General features: G+C 37.2%; 1 protein-coding gene across 4 annotated transcripts in view; it reads right to left on the bottom strand.

Annotated features, from left to right (window-relative positions):
• The window catches only part of LOC138307941 (myosin-VIIa-like), a 68,359-nt gene that overhangs the window by 38,100 nt on the left and 13,301 nt on the right, over nt 1-16,958 (bottom strand). For 2 of the 4 annotated variants that reach the window (XM_069248877.1, XM_069248879.1), the window contains exon 1: nt 3,630-4,112. The exons of 1 other annotated variant lie outside the window; for it this stretch is intronic. In XM_069248877.1, the coding sequence (XP_069104978.1) occupies nt 3,630-3,653 (24 nt within the window). In that variant the 5' untranslated portion in view covers nt 3,654-4,112. Of the gene's footprint in view, nt 1-3,629; nt 4,114-16,958 lie in introns of those variants that run through there. One more of the 4 variants, XM_069248875.1, reaches the window with a different exon arrangement.

Raw genomic sequence — 16,958 nt, 5'->3', positions numbered from 1 at the left:
TCAAATACTCTTTTAAAAATTTGAATATTGATTAGGGAATCATGTGTTTGTTTGGTTGAAAGTCCTTTTAACAAGCATGGTCGATGACGAGGGGGTGGAGGACATCCGGAGAAAATCCACCAACCTGCGGTCAGTTGTTGGCAAGTGCAAATGCTAGGTACATGCAATTCGAACAGGCGGAAGACCATTTGGCCACCGCGCCTCCCTTGTGACGGAAATAGATCTAAATTGTAGAATTACATGTAAGTTCAAAAGAGTAAAATTGAGAATATAAGTATCGCCAACCAGTACTCAGTCAAAGCAATTAGAATATGGATGTCTTTGCTATCATGTATCCCCACACGTGATCAACAAATATGTTATACTCAAAGGCGTAGACCACCGATGAAAACAGATCGACGTCTATATATGGTGATACTTGACGTGAATATCGATGGTTTCCCTAGATATTGAATGTAAACAATTTTAATATTTAAGGCGGTTGTACCCTTTTCGAAAGCTGATGCACGCTTTAATGTAAATGACATATATTCTGTACATTTCACAAGACTGCATTGGGTAATTGATTTACATGAATTGAATATGCAATATTGAAAGTCAATAACCTTTTTAAAGAAAGGCGAATTTTCAAAAGGTTTGGTTAAATGAAATGTGAAATTGATGTGAAATGGAAGATTAGCTTCAATCCAATTCAAACTGGCGTTTCATGAGTCACATGATAGTATTATTCTTCTATCGGGCGTCTACAAAATTTCCAATTTCTTCCCGACTAGATGTATATAGATGTACATAGATGTGTAGTTTATGTTGTGTTGTCCAAGTTCACAGATTTCGTTCTAGAATCTCAAGAAATGCGTGGGCTTAAGTATTTCAGGTATAAAAGGTTTTGGTAAAACCCGGATGATTTGTGGTTACGCTAGAAAATTAGTCCCTTTTATAGGAGACGACTGAGATCGACAATTATTCAGTCTACTTCTATTAGGGTACACTGTTTAATGGGTAGTATCATTTTAAGGGTGTACCATATTACAGGGTTGAGAAAAGTCATAGTTTAGTTTTGTTTTATTAGTTTAACGTCCTACAAACAGTCAGTGTCATTTAAGTCAAGATAATTTGGTTGATGGAAGCCGCAGTACCACGAGAAAAAGACGCCGACGAGTAGTCAGTAACTGCTAGCTGTTCATGTGGGATTCGAACTTCCGACTCTGAGGTGGAGGGTTTGTGGTAATAGGTCGAGGCATAGGCTTAACCACTCGGCCACAAAGTTCTTCGGAAAAACCCAAAGACCCGCGGTCAATACCTTGCAATATAGTATTCGATCTCGTGGTGAAGGGTCTGAGGTGGATGTCAGATTTTCAGTAAGAATTTTATCCGCAATCAGAGCTCTATACGCAATTAATACGTAATGTGTACAGATGCAGACACAAAATTTAAATATGGGGTTATATTTAGGTTGTTACAGGTGATTGTGTATCAGCATTAATTCTAGACACCTGCGCCGACTTGAAGATGAAATGACGTATTGTATACTGTTGGCGGAATGTGGAATATCTTAAATACACAAGGCACTTTTAATTCTTTGTGTACCTTTAATTTTTGATAAGCCTACCTGTTCGATTTTCACCTGGGAGAATCGCTGACAATTATTATGCCGCGTCATTTTTCTTCATACGGAAACATCACGGAGCTTACATGTAATGTGTATATAATTACTTCCAGTCCTTTGTTGTGGTACGTAATTAGTTTTAAGGCTATCTCGTGTCCTGACGGCACACGTCCGCATGACAGCTGCCGAGTTAAAAGTTATTTATGCCATGTAAAATATTTCCAGTTACTAAAAAGAATTTATTAAATCTAAACGTGTGTCCTGGTCCCACGACTTTGTATTTAATGTGAAAACATATTTGTAATCAAGTTCTTAATTAGATTACCGTGTATTCGACTATGTATATTGTATAGTGCATAACAAAATTTGATTAAAATGGTTCACGATACAGTTGTTGTACTTAAACAAATACACGTATCGAGAAAATAGAGTCAAATGTTTAGTACAGTTAATTTTCATTCGTCCATAAACATGATGACAGGTTATGCCTGGTATAACACGAGTTTAGAAATTGTGACAATTTTCAAGATATTTCCGATTCCTTTAGCTCCAGATCTCTTCAATACTCTTATTGGCAAGTTCTAGTGTTCTTGTCCTAAACCCACGACAGACCTATGGTAAATATACATGCACATTGTATCTTGTTCACCCTATTTTTTTTTACAGCATGTATCTGTAGAATGTCTGAGGTTGGTGGTACGGTCAATGGAAACTCTGACTATTTACATATATATTTAAAGTGAATAGCTTTACAATCTCCGGGTATTTGAGGTGTTGATTAGTATTGTGTGACTTGTCAACAATCCAAGTGATTGAGTGTGGACTGATACTATCTTTATGGTGCGTTAACATGAAAAATGTTCACACTGCCAGGTGAGATAATGAGTTTTACGTAGATCGTATACTAAGTTACAATAATGTGTCTGAAACCGTTGAAAGCGATATCATCTATTAAAATTTCTAATTGAAAATAAATTATCTATTAGAATATTTTGAGAAATAGCTTGCATAGCTGCATGTGTAGATGTTGTTTACGGATATATATATATATTGAAGATTTCTGAAAATACTTCGACTTTGGCCTACACCTGTTTATTGTTTTCATTCAACACAGATCATTTAAGAACGTGGAATGCTGAAGAGGTGGAGGTATCCGAGAGAAAACGCTATGTTCATTAAAATAACGTCCTATCAACAGCCAGGGTCATTTAAGGACGATCTACCATGCGTGTATTCGTTTTGTGTCTCCTTGTGATAGTGAATCCCTTGTCCTTTTTATAGTGCTATCTCCCTGAAGCACATCCCACCCGCGGTCACATACTTAGCGCCAAACAGGAGCAGAAACTACCACTTTTATATGCTATGTTGTGTCTCGGCCAGGGGATAGAATATATTCCAACCCTGGCCGGTGATAAATACAGTGTTTCCCCAATCAATAGTCGTTCACTACTGTCGCCATTCCTAACCCAGGTTTACATCCCAATCGACCGTAAGTGCTTAGCTAGACACTAGACCTGTCCGTAAGCTTCAAAAGTAATAAATTATAGTGCTAAATGTAACATGTGCACGTATGCTTTTCTTATTATAATTTATTAGAGTACGTCAATCAATAGTTTTAAACACAGCCATATTGATTTATAGGTGCATAGTGCATACATATATGTATATACATGCACATGTACATATTTTTATTGTGAGAATTATGTGTACACATTATTTAACAAGTTCTCATATTATTTAACTTCTTGATTTCGTCATATGATCTAATAAACACAGTTAATTAGAACGATGGCAATAATTAGGATCTATTGTATTGTATTGTCTGAATGAGCAGGTTAATATTCATATCTTGTCAAGAGGAATTAAAGACGTCCGAGTGTGTATCTAAAGCAGATGACAGCTTTACCATATGTTCAACAGTAGCAATAATACATAGAGTCGCTACAGATAAGGAGCAGGTAATCGATTATTTAAATCGTATGTACAATGTTTACATTAATAAAATACTTCATATTCCACTTACCGGTCGGCTTGAGCTAGTCGCCATTTCGTTGCTGTTGATTTTTTTCACACAAGGAATATTTCCATTGTAAAATTAGATCAATGTAAACACATGATAAACACTTTCTACTTTTCCTCTCTCTCTCTTCACCTGTATTCGCGTGTTGGTACAGGTATGTATAGGTTTTAACTACTACAGGTAAACGATACTAGATATCACAGGTAAATATTCCAACACAACTTCAACAGAGTTTATAAATCTATATAAACATATCCCAAACCAGGACGAGCTCGTTATTGACAACCCGCAGAGAATTAATGTCGAGTGTTTTGCTCGCTATTCCGCCATGTTAGAAGAACACACCCTGTACATACACCCGGGTATGTGTGTGAAGTAGACCAAATCTCTTAACAAGGCAGACCTGTTTGACCTAGAACCAGCTACAATGAATGGACTTCCACGTTCGGCTTAAAATAGCACCGCGACTGGTTTTTAACGTAACGTATTCGATTTAACAATAAAGCCCGACTCAACACGGTTGGGTAATTCTCCTTAATAATCCTTCGGGGTTTCTCGGGCGTTATTACTATCGGAAACTTTTAATTTCATTCCAGGCATTATCAGACATGAAAATGAAAGTACAGATTGAGGTATAAACATTGAAGGGAAGGTAGATTACATGTCTGGGGCGGTATCTACAACGGAATGTGGCTTTAGTTCTACAGCGGAGCGGATTTAATATATACACTAACACTCATTTACACTTGCTAAAGTACACCTTTTTGTCCAGTTGTCATTTTAACAACAAAAATAATAAATTGGTTAATGACAAAAGATATACATAAACCCCGAAATCGATAACCGACTAAGGAAGTGATGATATGATTTAGTGTGTTTCGTAAATAGTTCTTTTTAACCTTACGTTTTATCAGGTGGGAAGCAGGGTTAAAACCTACGGCCATTCGTATACAAGACGGATATTGTGTCTGGTCGCAGGGGATCGATCGGTTTCTCTGGTCCCACACTATACATGTTGTACACGAACCTAATTGGCAGGTTTAGTGCGCAAAAATTGATTTTGAACAAGTTAGCACAGTTGTAAATTATTATATTCGTAGTATTTGCTACAAAAACGAAAAACAATATCCACAGTGTACATTGATTAAATGAACGTCCTATAAACAGCCAGGGCAATTTACGGACGGCCTCCTATGCATGCATGATGCATGTTTTGGAAGGCTGTAGTATATCCGTTTTGTGTCTTCTTGTAATATAGGAACTCTTGTCCTTTTTATAGTGCTGTCTAACTGAAGCGTGACGCGAAAGATATCAACCAAGCGCACAATACTGAAAATACAATAAGCGCTTTTGTGTATACTCGTGAGATGTCTGGCGCGAAAAAAGCTGAAACATGACTATCATGAAGATGTGTGTGTTTACAGTATATCATTATGCTTGTTAAAAAAGACTACCGAAGTTTTCAAGACATGCATTGGTTATCGGCGATAGTCGACTCTTTATCAACAAGCCAATGATTGAAATCGACCGCCAATGAAACGGCGCTTTGAGACAAAATGTTCAATACAAAAAACAATCGGCTGTAGCGAGTAAATACATATTATTTTGATATGAACTCAATCTTTGTTTGATTAATCAACGTCCTATTAACAGCTATGGTAATGTAAGGACGGCCTCCCATGTATGCGGTGTGTTGCGTGTATGTTGTGCGAGGTGCGTGTTTTGGGAGACTGCGGTAAATTCATGTTATGTCTTCTTGTATAGTGGAACTATTGCCCTTTATATAGTGCTATATCACTGAAGCATGCCACCGAAGACACCAAGCAACACACCCCACCCGGTCACATTATACTGACAACGGGCGAACCAGTCGTCCCACTCCCCGTTTGCTGAGCGCTAAGCAGGAGCAGAAACTACCACTTTTATAGACTTTAGTGTGTCTCAGCCAGGGGACAGAACTGATTAAAATACAGATCCTTATTATCACTACATTTGATATGAGGATCTGACAACATCCCATTAGGGGTCACGTCAAGATGACCTTTGGAAATGGCCAATCAAATTGGCACTGCCAGAATCTTGACTAAATGGGACGCTAATGGTGGGACGAAATGGCGTTAACAATTCACTTAGAAATGTGTAGAAAATGTATTTGATCGGGAGTACACGTGGTAAAAGGTCATCCGAACGTGACCCCATATATCGGATATTGTCAGATCCTTTATTGAGTGGTTATAAGGATATGCATTTCAATCAGATTAATATGAACTAACAAACCGATAAATTTGTTTTCAATCGAAATTTCATTATAGTTAATTGAATCTACCCAATAGAGATGTTCGTTGTACTCAACTCCCGATGTTTCGAGACATTTTTACGGCATGGCTTATGTTGCATCATACACCAAATTAAACACAAATCTGGAAATATCTGTGAGTCGGTTAAGAGTATTTACCCGAGTTATGTCTCATCCTCATAATTATAACGTATTAACTATACGTGTACCTTTCGTGTCACAAGGCCGACAGAGTTATAGACCTTTCCCCACTATTACACAAATGGAGGTGTCTGTATGAGAATAATACTAACGATAAAACAAATTGTTGAAGTACTTCTAAGCACGTGAATTTGCATTTTCATATACTTTTGATAAAAACCGATTGCGGGTGTTACCCACTGCCCATGTAGATACATGTACTAGGTATTTCATCCTTGGTAGAAAGTTTTATATAAAAAAATAATAATGTCCATAGGTCAGTCGATCAACGTAGACACTGCCACACATGTTTACAGTAGGCGAACCCCACTGTATAAATACCGGATGTTGCGATCGCCGAAGCGAGAGATTTAAAAAACAGATCAGCGGGTACTAACTCGACTCCTGTAAGAACTGAACGATTCACGTGATGAAGTCAAAAAATAGAACGACATGTTGACAAAAGATGAGAACAATGTAGATACACGTGTAAACAAAATACATGACGAGATCAAAAACTATAAAACATTCAAGACTAATACAGTGAAGAAAATCGGTAACCTCAACAAAGAAATGAAAACGATTTCAGACAACATACAGGATTTTTTTATGATATCCAGCAGAGTTGACAATAACCAATTAAATGGCGTTGCAAGTTGTAAAACTGCTGTTAAACTATAAACAGAAAAAATGAGATCAGTAGAAGAAGAAGTGCAAAGAATGAATGACGTTCTTAAAGAGACACAAAAATGCATGAACAACCTACGAGCAGCAAGTAAAACATGCAAAAACACAAGACAATAGACAGAAAAGTAAGCCTATAGATAACTCTGTCAGAGCGACAACAAATAAAACTACACCAAAAGAACTTGAACATCCAACCGCTTTGATCTACCAAATGATGACGAATCCGTAGCCATGGAACCACCTTATCGGTCACAAACATGCTCACCTGACAAATAAACCTGGTCGAACTTCAGAGGATATTTATTTGATCAATTTTATTTTAATGTGTGTGACGAGCGCCTTTTTTGGTCCTCGCCCCTCTGGCAAGGGGTCCTTCGGATTTGAATGTTAAAATACTATATCTTATGCTAAAATTCTTACTTTGACTAATTTTTAGAAAATTGGACAATAATGTTCCAAATATGTTTTTCTATATAAACTAAAGTAAACTTGACCCCTCCCCGGATGGGTAACGTGAGACCCCAAGGTCATATAATTCAAAATTTTTATAATACACCTTAAGACCTTTCCATCTATAATAATTTGATTCCAATATATCCGTAATTTTAAATTTCATTGGGGAAACCTACCTTTGCACGTCGTCTGAATTTGCATCAAGTGGATATTTAAAACTTTCAGGCTAATAAAACCGATTGACTCATGTTCCTATGAAAATTGAGCAAAAAAAATGTCATTAATGTGTTTTTCCTATATAAACTATAGTAAACTTGACCCCATCCCCAAGGGGTAGAAACGCGAGACCCTATAAATATAATTTTAAAACAATAATTTTGTAAAAGTTACCATTAAAACCTTTCTATTTATCAACGTATTTGATTCTACCATTTCACAGCTGAATTTCAGAAGATGATTTTTGTTTAGCCTATTTGACCCTTTTTTAGCCCCACCCCTTGCAGGGGTCGGCCAGGAACCAATGTGGATATATATTAAAATGCTATCTCAGGCTAATAATTCTAAAGTTTGAGTCGTTTCCAATGAAAATTGAGCAAAACATGCTCATAAATGCCTGTAAATCCCCCTATATAAACTATGTAAACTTGTTGTACCCCCTCCCCAGAACTGAACCTCAGGGTCATATAATTCACAATTTTTGTAAAGGACCTTAAGACTTTTCTAATGAAAATATTTGAACTACCATTTCCAGACAGAAGATGATTTTTGAAGTTTTAGCCTAGATTAAAACCCTTTTGTAAACACAATAAATGCATGCCCCTATGGGGGTCGGAGGACCAAACCGTATGATATTAAAATGAATCATCTCAGGCTAATAATTCTAACAAAGTTTGAGTCGTTCCCAATGAAAATTGAGCAAAAAATGCTCATAGTTTAAAATTGTGTTTTTCCCTATATAAACTTAGTAAAACTTGACCCCCTCCCCAGTGGGGAAACGCGATAACCAAGGGTCATATAATTCACAATTTTTGTAAAGGACCTTAAGACCTTTCTATTTATGAAAAGTATTTGATTCTACCATTTCCAAATTTCAGAAGAGATTTTTGAAGTTTTAGCCTCAAATTTGACCCCCTTTGAACCCGCCCCTAAAGTCCCTGGGGGTCAGTCATAGAAAATTTGTTAATATGATTAAATGCCATCTCAGACTCACGTGACAAGAAAAGACAATCTTAACCTCCCCTCCCCCAGGGGTAAACTAGACCCTAGGGTCATATAATTCACAAATTCTATTGTAAAGGACCATTAAGACCTTTTTATTCCTCCCCCCCCCCCTATCTATGAAGAGTATTTGAATTCTACCACTTCTGTGAGAGAGCAAGAAAGATTTATGAAATTTTACAATTTTACCTACCTTTTGAACAACCATATAATTCACAATTTTGATTGGCCTTACGCGTGATGCCTAATAAAGGGTTGTGCAAAATTTCATTGAAGATTGCTTCAGTCAGTTGTAGAAGAATTTCTAAAAATGTAAATTGTTTACGGACAAACGACTTAACGACGCACGACGTACGACAAAAGGCGATTAGAATAAGGACACTTGAGACTTCGTCTCTTGTGACCTAGAAAAGACATTTCATCCAGCACAGCAGCCAATGATACTACACTGAATCGACGAAACGGGACAGCAACATCGGTCACGAAACAAGTTGATCTACCAATGAGAGTTGAGATCAATCAACCGTCTGGCAAACACAAAGACGAAAAAATGTGTGCTGACTTCGCCCAAATAAAAGTTCATTGCCCTTCGTCTGTGTTTCATCCAGCTCCACAGTCTTCAAAGAAACTGAGTCACAGATTCATAGGATTTGTTCCAGCCGAACATAAACTTGTTAAGAGGTATTATATTCACGGAATAAATAAGTACACTGGCTCTGAAAGTGCAATGAGAGACTTCTAAGAAGATAATGGAGTCAAAGTTACATTTCTCCGCTTCTTCGAAAAACGCTTTAAAAGCACTGCTTCAGCGCAGCTGAATGTCTTAGATGATGGTACCGACGTCATCGACGATCCAGATTTCTGGCCATCCGGAATACATTCAAGACCATGGCTACCACGACAGGTTTTCTGGAATGAGCACCATGATAAAAATGATCAAGTTACATGTAATGTTATGTGCTGGAACTGTGAGGGCATCATGGCTAGTACACCTTACCTTCTCGATTGTCTCAGTACCTACGAGATTGATGTGTGCGGACTCTCGGAGCACTGGATAAGGGAATACCATATGTCATGCACCAAAGGCGAAATATATTATTTTATATTATTTTTTGTGTGTGTTAAATTAGACATATATATACACGATTAAACACCAACTATTGTTCAAATTATGAATATCATGCATGCTCTGTCGGCGTTGGAGCATCTTTAAAAAATGAAACTATTTTGTACCGTATTATTATAGAAGATACATCTAAATTATCGAACAAAGGATCACGGGATCTTTATCCACTACAATACTTCTAATGATATCAAATAGTTTGGAATTCCTTTTTCAAGTTATTTGACTTCTGGGGCCGGCACCATAAAACTATTCTCAGACATATTTTTCACTCAAGTATATGATTTTTTATAGGCTTGAGTAAAAAATTTGTCTGAGAAACTTCTATGGTTACGGGCCTAGATTGGTCAACATTCAGATATTGTCTGTTTTCAGTGAAAATTGCATTGGTACATTGGGTTTTGAGGGAACCAAGTATGTATACATAAACACCACATTTTTCATCTAACGAAACTTTATGCTTTCCCTAAAGGCTTATTTCCAGAATTATTTGATTTTTTTACAAATGTAATCTTAAGAACAGAGCCCTTGTATGCAGTGATTAATGTCATCAAAATCTTCGCAACTCTCTGGCAATAACTCCATTATCCAAGTTATCCATCTGTATGAAAAATGGTCTTGATTCACGAAGTCAAAATGATTAATCCAACAACGCACACAGTCATATAAAACCAAAATTGCTATCTACATACAATCTTCTCACTACCAGCAAATTCGTGGAATTCCCATCCCCTGCTTTCAGGACATATTGTAGGAAAACATTATTGAGGTTAACCTTGGCTGAAACATGAAAAAATAAACTTAAGTCTTATTCGGAAGTAAGACATTAAACTTACCAAGTTTGAAGAAAATTGGTAAATATTTATTACAGTTATTGTACGGAAGTGGCAGAAAATGACCTTTTTTTTATTATACCAAAGGGCCACAACTCTGCTAATTAAGATCTACCAAAAGTGGCGATCGAAGTTGGCTAAGCCCTTAAGGCATTAAACTTTGTTGCTAAGCTTGACGAAAATCGCTTTACATTTGTTACACTTATTGCATGGAAATGCAAAAAATGACGCTTTTAGTAATTCAAAGGGCCAATACTCCGCTAAATAAGGTCCATCGACAGTTGCGATCGACAATGGCCGAGCCCTTATGGCATTTAACCTTGTTACCAAGTTTGAAGAAAATCATTTACATTTGTTAGTTATTGCACGGAAATTGCAGAAAATGACTTTTTAAGTAATTCAAAGGGCCATAACTCCGTTAAATAAGGTCAATCGACAGTCGAGATCGAACTTGGCAGAGTCCTTAAGGAATTCAACCATGTCACCGAGTTTGAAGAAAATCGGTTTACATTTGTTACAGTTATTGCACGGAAACGAAGTGTTATAGACAGACGGACAGACAGACAGACGGACAAACCCAAATTAATATCCCCCGGTTCGGAGAAAGCGGGGGATAAAAAGCCATGCAGTATCGTGTCCAAGGGTGCTGTTTATAATCGGTGTTTAACTTGTTTTCTAAAATTCGAATGCTCTCTATGAGAAGTACTTTGAATTATAGCATAATCAAATGTAGGAAAAATTCGTAAACTGTAAGACATTTCAGAGCTCCAGATAAGATGCCAAAGTGCGTAATTACGCAATAAAAATACATAAAAACGCATTGAAAATAAATTAGATGCGTACAGAAAACGCATGAGAAAAAGTAAATACGCATTGATATCTGAAACGACGCGTAAATATTTCCGAGAACAGCTGGAACTGAAACCGAAAGTTGAAATATATCTATCATCCGGAATTCTCGGGCTTTATCAATGACGCATGCCCTTTATACGTTCGACTGACGCTGATCTATAATCGTTCGATTAATCTCGGTGTTTTAGATTGTTTCAGTATGAATTTAAACAAGTGACAGACTCAATGTTTGACAAGTAGCCGCTTCAAAATGGAGGCATCAAAATTGACTAAAAAGAGCGAGAACGTCCCATCTATTCTAAAATTCTTCACAAGGAAAGAAAATGAAGATATAAACTCTTTTGTCAATTCAATTTTATTGAAAATCATCGATGATGTCAGTTGTCAATTCAATTTTATTGAAAATCATCGATGATGTCAGTGCTCAACCATCAAAACAGGTCCATGGAATTGAGTCCGTTTCAGAAAAAAACGATAGAGTCGTGGAAAAAGAATTATCCGTGGTTAGTTGTAGCTGGTGCTGGTGATTGAAATGTAGATTGTGCATCGACAAAAAATAGCATAGAACGTCGTTGTTGCAGTATTGAGCACAAACGGGCTGAACATAACCAAGCAAGGTTTTTAGGAAGAACTCTTGACAACATATTTCAGTTTATCATTTATTATTGCATATTTTGTAAAATGATTTTAGTTTTGTACATATTTTTATTATTTCCTGACATTTTTTAGAAGAAAAGTGATCGATTTAGAAACCAAATATATCTATATAACATGTACAGTCAAACCTACATAATGAACACACAAGGGACAAAAAGAAAACAATTTATAGACAAGTGGTCTTTGATTTTGGTCAGCTGTGACCCAATTAAAATAGTCTTCAACTCTTCAGAAGCAGTTGGTATTTATATCTTATATTTTGTCTATAAAAAAAGTTTGAAAACCTTTACAAAAATAGGTCAAAATCAGCATTTAAAGTATTCTCAAGGAAATTACCCTTTGGTTTGTTTGTTTGTTTGTTTGATTAATTAACGTCCTATTAACAGCTATGGTCATGTAAGGACGGCCTCCCATGTATGCTGTGTGTTGCGTGTATGTTGTGCGAGGTGCATGTTTTGGGAGACTGCAGTATATTCATGTTGTGTCTTCTTGTATAGTGGAACTGTTGCCCTTTTTATAGTGCTATATCACTGAAGCATGTTGCCGAAGACACCAAGCAACACAATCCACCCGGTCACATTATACTGACAACGGGCAAACCAGTCGTCCCACTCCCGTTGCGCTGAGCGCTAAGCAGGAGCAGAAACTACCACTTTTAGAGACTTAGGTGTGTCTCGGCCAGGGGACAGAACCCAGAGCCTTCCTCACATGGGCGAGCGCTCAACCAAAGGCCAAAAGTGAGGTGGTGTCAAGGGATTTTCAAATCAGCATTGGGAAAAAATTAAGGAGTAAAATCAACATTGAGTTTTAAAAATAGGGGGTAAAACCCTTTGACCTGAAATTTTATCTGGAGCTCTGGTAAGTGAAAGATGATCTACAACGGAGTTAATTATTCAAACAATTTGCGTTAGAATAAGTTAATATCTGTTTGTTTGTTTGTTACAACTTTAGTATCGAAAACTGACCTTGACTACATGCATACTGTGTTTTCCAAACAAATCCAACTCTCGCTTCGGTGGTCGCAACATCCGGCATTAATACAGTGGAGTTCGCCTACTGTGTGTAATGTATATCTCGTTGACAGAATAATATGACCAGATGGGATGTGTTGCTTAGTGTCTATGGCAGAATGCTTCAGTGATATACATTGTAGGCACTATATTTAACAAGAGGCCCATGGGCCTTAACGGTCATCTGACTCATGGCACAAAACAACAAAGTCACAGTATAAAGTATTGGTTAACGATTAATATAAACAATACAAGGAACTCCTTAGTTGAATATGTAAGTTTCTGAAAAAGGTAAATGTCATTTGTTGAACAAACTTGGTAGCCCTTCATCCAAATATGGTCGAAACCCATTCAAGGATTAATATAAGGAGGAGTCAGATTTTAAAGCCAAATTTCAGCAAAGCTCCCATTTTGGACCTCGGTCATACTATCCCCATGGGTCTTACCTCGGTCTTTTATAAAATATGATTGTCCTTACCTAAAGTTCCCCCTTCTGAATCAATTAAAACCACTATAGACCAATTTTCATTAAGATCGGAGACTGAAACCTTAAAACAGGAAGTGGGCCAGCGGCCATCTTGGAATACCAAAATCTTTAAGAAATTTTTTGCATGTTGTTCGGCATCAATTAAAACCCCTATAGACCAATTTTCATTGAGATCGGAGACTGAAACCTTAAAACAGGAAGTGGGCCAGCGGCCATCTTGGAATACCAAAATCTTTACGAAAATGTTTGCATGTTGTTCGGCATCAATTAAAACCCCTATAGACCAATTTTCATTGAGATCGGAGACTGAAACCTTAAAACAGGAAGTGGGCCAGCGGCCATCTTGGAATACCAAAATCTTTACGAAAATGTTTGCATGTTGTTCGGCATCAATTAAAACCCCTATAGACCAATTTTCATTGAGATCGGAGACTGAAACCTTAAAACAGGAAGTGAGCCAGCTAAAATTAAGAAAATTTGCCCTTTTGGGGCCCCACCCCTCAGTTCCTAGGGTTCATACCAGACTCATTTATATAAAATATAATTGTGTTTCCCCAATGATGCTTCACACCAAATATGGATAAAATTCATCCAAGGATGGAGGAGGAGTAGGATTTTAAAGCTAAAATTAAGAAAATTTCCCCATTTGGGGCCCCACCTCTCAGCCCCTAGGGGTCGGACCAGGCTCATTTATATCAAATATGATTGTCCGTCCCCAATGATGTTTCACACCAAATATGGATGAAATCCATCCAAGGATGAAGGAGGAGTAGGATTTTAAAGCTAAAATTAAGAAAATTTGCCCATTTGGGGCCCCACCCCTCAGCCCCTAGGGGTTGGACCACGCTCATTTACATCAAATATGATTATCCTTCCCCAATAATGTTTTACACTAAATATAGATGAAATCCATCCAAGGAAGGAGGAGTAGGATTTTAAAGCTAAAATTAAGAAAATTTGCCCTTTGGGGGCCCCACCCCTCAGCCCCTAGGGGTTGGACCACGCTCATTTATATAAAATATGATTGTCCGTCCCAAATAATGTTTCACACCAAATATGGATGAAATCCATCCAAGGATGAAGGAGAAGTAGGATTTTAAAGCTAAAATTAAGAAAATTTGCCTTTTTGGGGCCCTACCCCTCAGCCCCTAGGGGTCGGACCAGGCTCATTTATATAAAATATGATTGTCCTTCCCAAATGATGTTTCACACCAAATATGGATGAAATCCATCCAAGGATGAAGGAGGAGTAGGTTTTTAAAGCTAAAATTAAGAAAATTTGCCCTTTTGGGGCCCCACCATTCAGCCCCTAGGGGTCGGACCAAGCTCATTTATATAAAATATGATTGTCCTTCATCAATAATGTTTCACACCAAATATGGATGAAATCCATCCAAGGATAAAGGAGGAGTAGGATTTTAAAGCTAAAATAAGAAAATTCGCCCTTTTGGGGCCCCACCCCTCAGCCCCTAGGGGTCGGACCAGGCTCATTTATATAAAATATGATTGTCCTTCCCCAATGATGTTTCAAACCAAATATGGATGAAATCCATCCAAGGATGAAGGAGGAGTAGGATTTTAAAGCTAAAATTAAGAAAATTTGCCCTTTTGAGGCCCTACCCCTCTGACCCTAGGGGTCGGACCAAGCTCATTTATATAAAATATGATTGTCCTTCCCCAATGAAGTTTCACACCAAATATGGATGAAATCCATCCAAGGATGAAGGAGGAGTAGGATTTTAAAGCTTAAAATAAGAAAATTTGCCCTTTTGGGGCCCCACCCCTCAGCCCCTAGGGGTCGGACCAGGCTCATTTATATAAAATATGATTGTCCTTCCCTAATGATGCTTCAAACCAAATATGGATGAAATCCATCAAAGGATGAAGGAGGAGTAGGCTTTTGTATAAATAGTCTTACGCACGACGCACGGCGGACGGCGGACGGCGCACGACGACGGACGAAACACGATGACAATAGGTCATCCTGACCTTCGGTCCACTATATAGTATAAGAAGACACAACACGAATATACCACAGAACCCAAAGCAAATTTCACAGGGGCGAGCGCTCATGATCAGCAGATGGCCAAAAAAGAGGCGGTGTCAAGGGAGACCTTAGGAAAAAGGAAAAAAAAAAAGATAAGATCCTAAATTTAGTCGCCTGTTACGATCATTAGGGGCAGCAGATACAATTATAAGGCTCCATCTGCAGGGCTTATATCATATGATATATAACCCAATCTAATAGTATTAAAGAACGTGCAAATAGAAACATTGAAAACATGTTCTCAGCTTTCGTGGATAAATTCTGTTTCCATTTTTTTGTGTGTAAAGTACCTCATATCTGGTCTCGATAAACCTATGAAGTTTGAAACAATTGGCGGGGAAAATGACGATTCATATGAATTGACTATTAGAATGAAATAGCTATATTTATCGTTATAAGTGAGTATGAACGTGCAAGTTTACAATATTTGATTGTAAAAGTATCTTATTTTACCATATAATCATACCTTTTAATAGTTACAAAGTCCTTTTAGACACGTTGAAATGCTTTATTTCTCCGGTAACCACGCCTTGTATAGCGGCCGCCATCACGCTTTTTCTATAGTTCACAAACCGGAAGTGACGTATACAGTGCGGAAATTTTAAAGATACTTTGTGCGCGAGTTTGCGTTCGATAGAGGTATAAAAGGCAGAAATTCTCAGCATCGTCACCATTCTCTAGCAGAAGACGAAGCAATTAGCAGAGTTATACAGATAACTATAGCACCGTTAGATCTATTATCATTATGGCTGATTTTGGAAAATTGGCGAGTTTTGGTCAATACTTTGCAATGGATATTTAATCCAGATATTGGAAAAATATATACAAAATCTAAATGCTAAATCTCAATATTTTCTAAAATTCCAGATTCGGAGCACAGAATGGTTCCAAATCTGGAACTTTAGAAAATATTTCTATAACTATAGGTAGAATGCTGGGAATAGCTGCCAAGTAAAAGTGTGTATGTAAGTGCTGCGAGATTTCATTATACTGTATATATTATATGTATCACATAATCCGCCTGATATCCAGTGATTTCGCCCGTGTAATATTTTTGCGTATGTCATTAGTGTAATATGACCTGGTGCGATTTTCATTGGCTAAAAATTTAATGTGACGTCAGAAAGAAAAAGAAAAATGACGTGACGTCAGGATTACGATGACGGCGGAACAAATTGGCGGCCTCTGCTGGATTTTCGGAATACATTTTGACGTGAAATTCTTTGTTATGTAGTTTTTTGTAGTTATGTGATTCAAGATTTCAAGATTTTATTTTTTACTCTCAAACACATGAAAATGTGTTACACGAGGACATAATAATATACATAGACATCTAAATAAAAATATAAATGACAAGATGGACACAAAATCTACATGTACAAGAAATAAAAATACATAGTTATAATTAATTTTTATTTGTTTTCATAGTAAATCCAACTTTCCGATTTGCAGATTCTTTTTCTTCATATACAACGAAGAAAAAATTCCG

The sequence above is a fragment of the Argopecten irradians genome, chromosome 14 (genome assembly GCF_041381155.1).
Source record: "Argopecten irradians isolate NY chromosome 14, Ai_NY, whole genome shotgun sequence".
Taxonomy (NCBI): Eukaryota; Metazoa; Mollusca; class Bivalvia; order Pectinida; family Pectinidae; genus Argopecten; species Argopecten irradians.
Note: the sequence above shows the minus strand (reverse complement) of the source record. Positions and strands in the feature narration are given on the sequence as shown.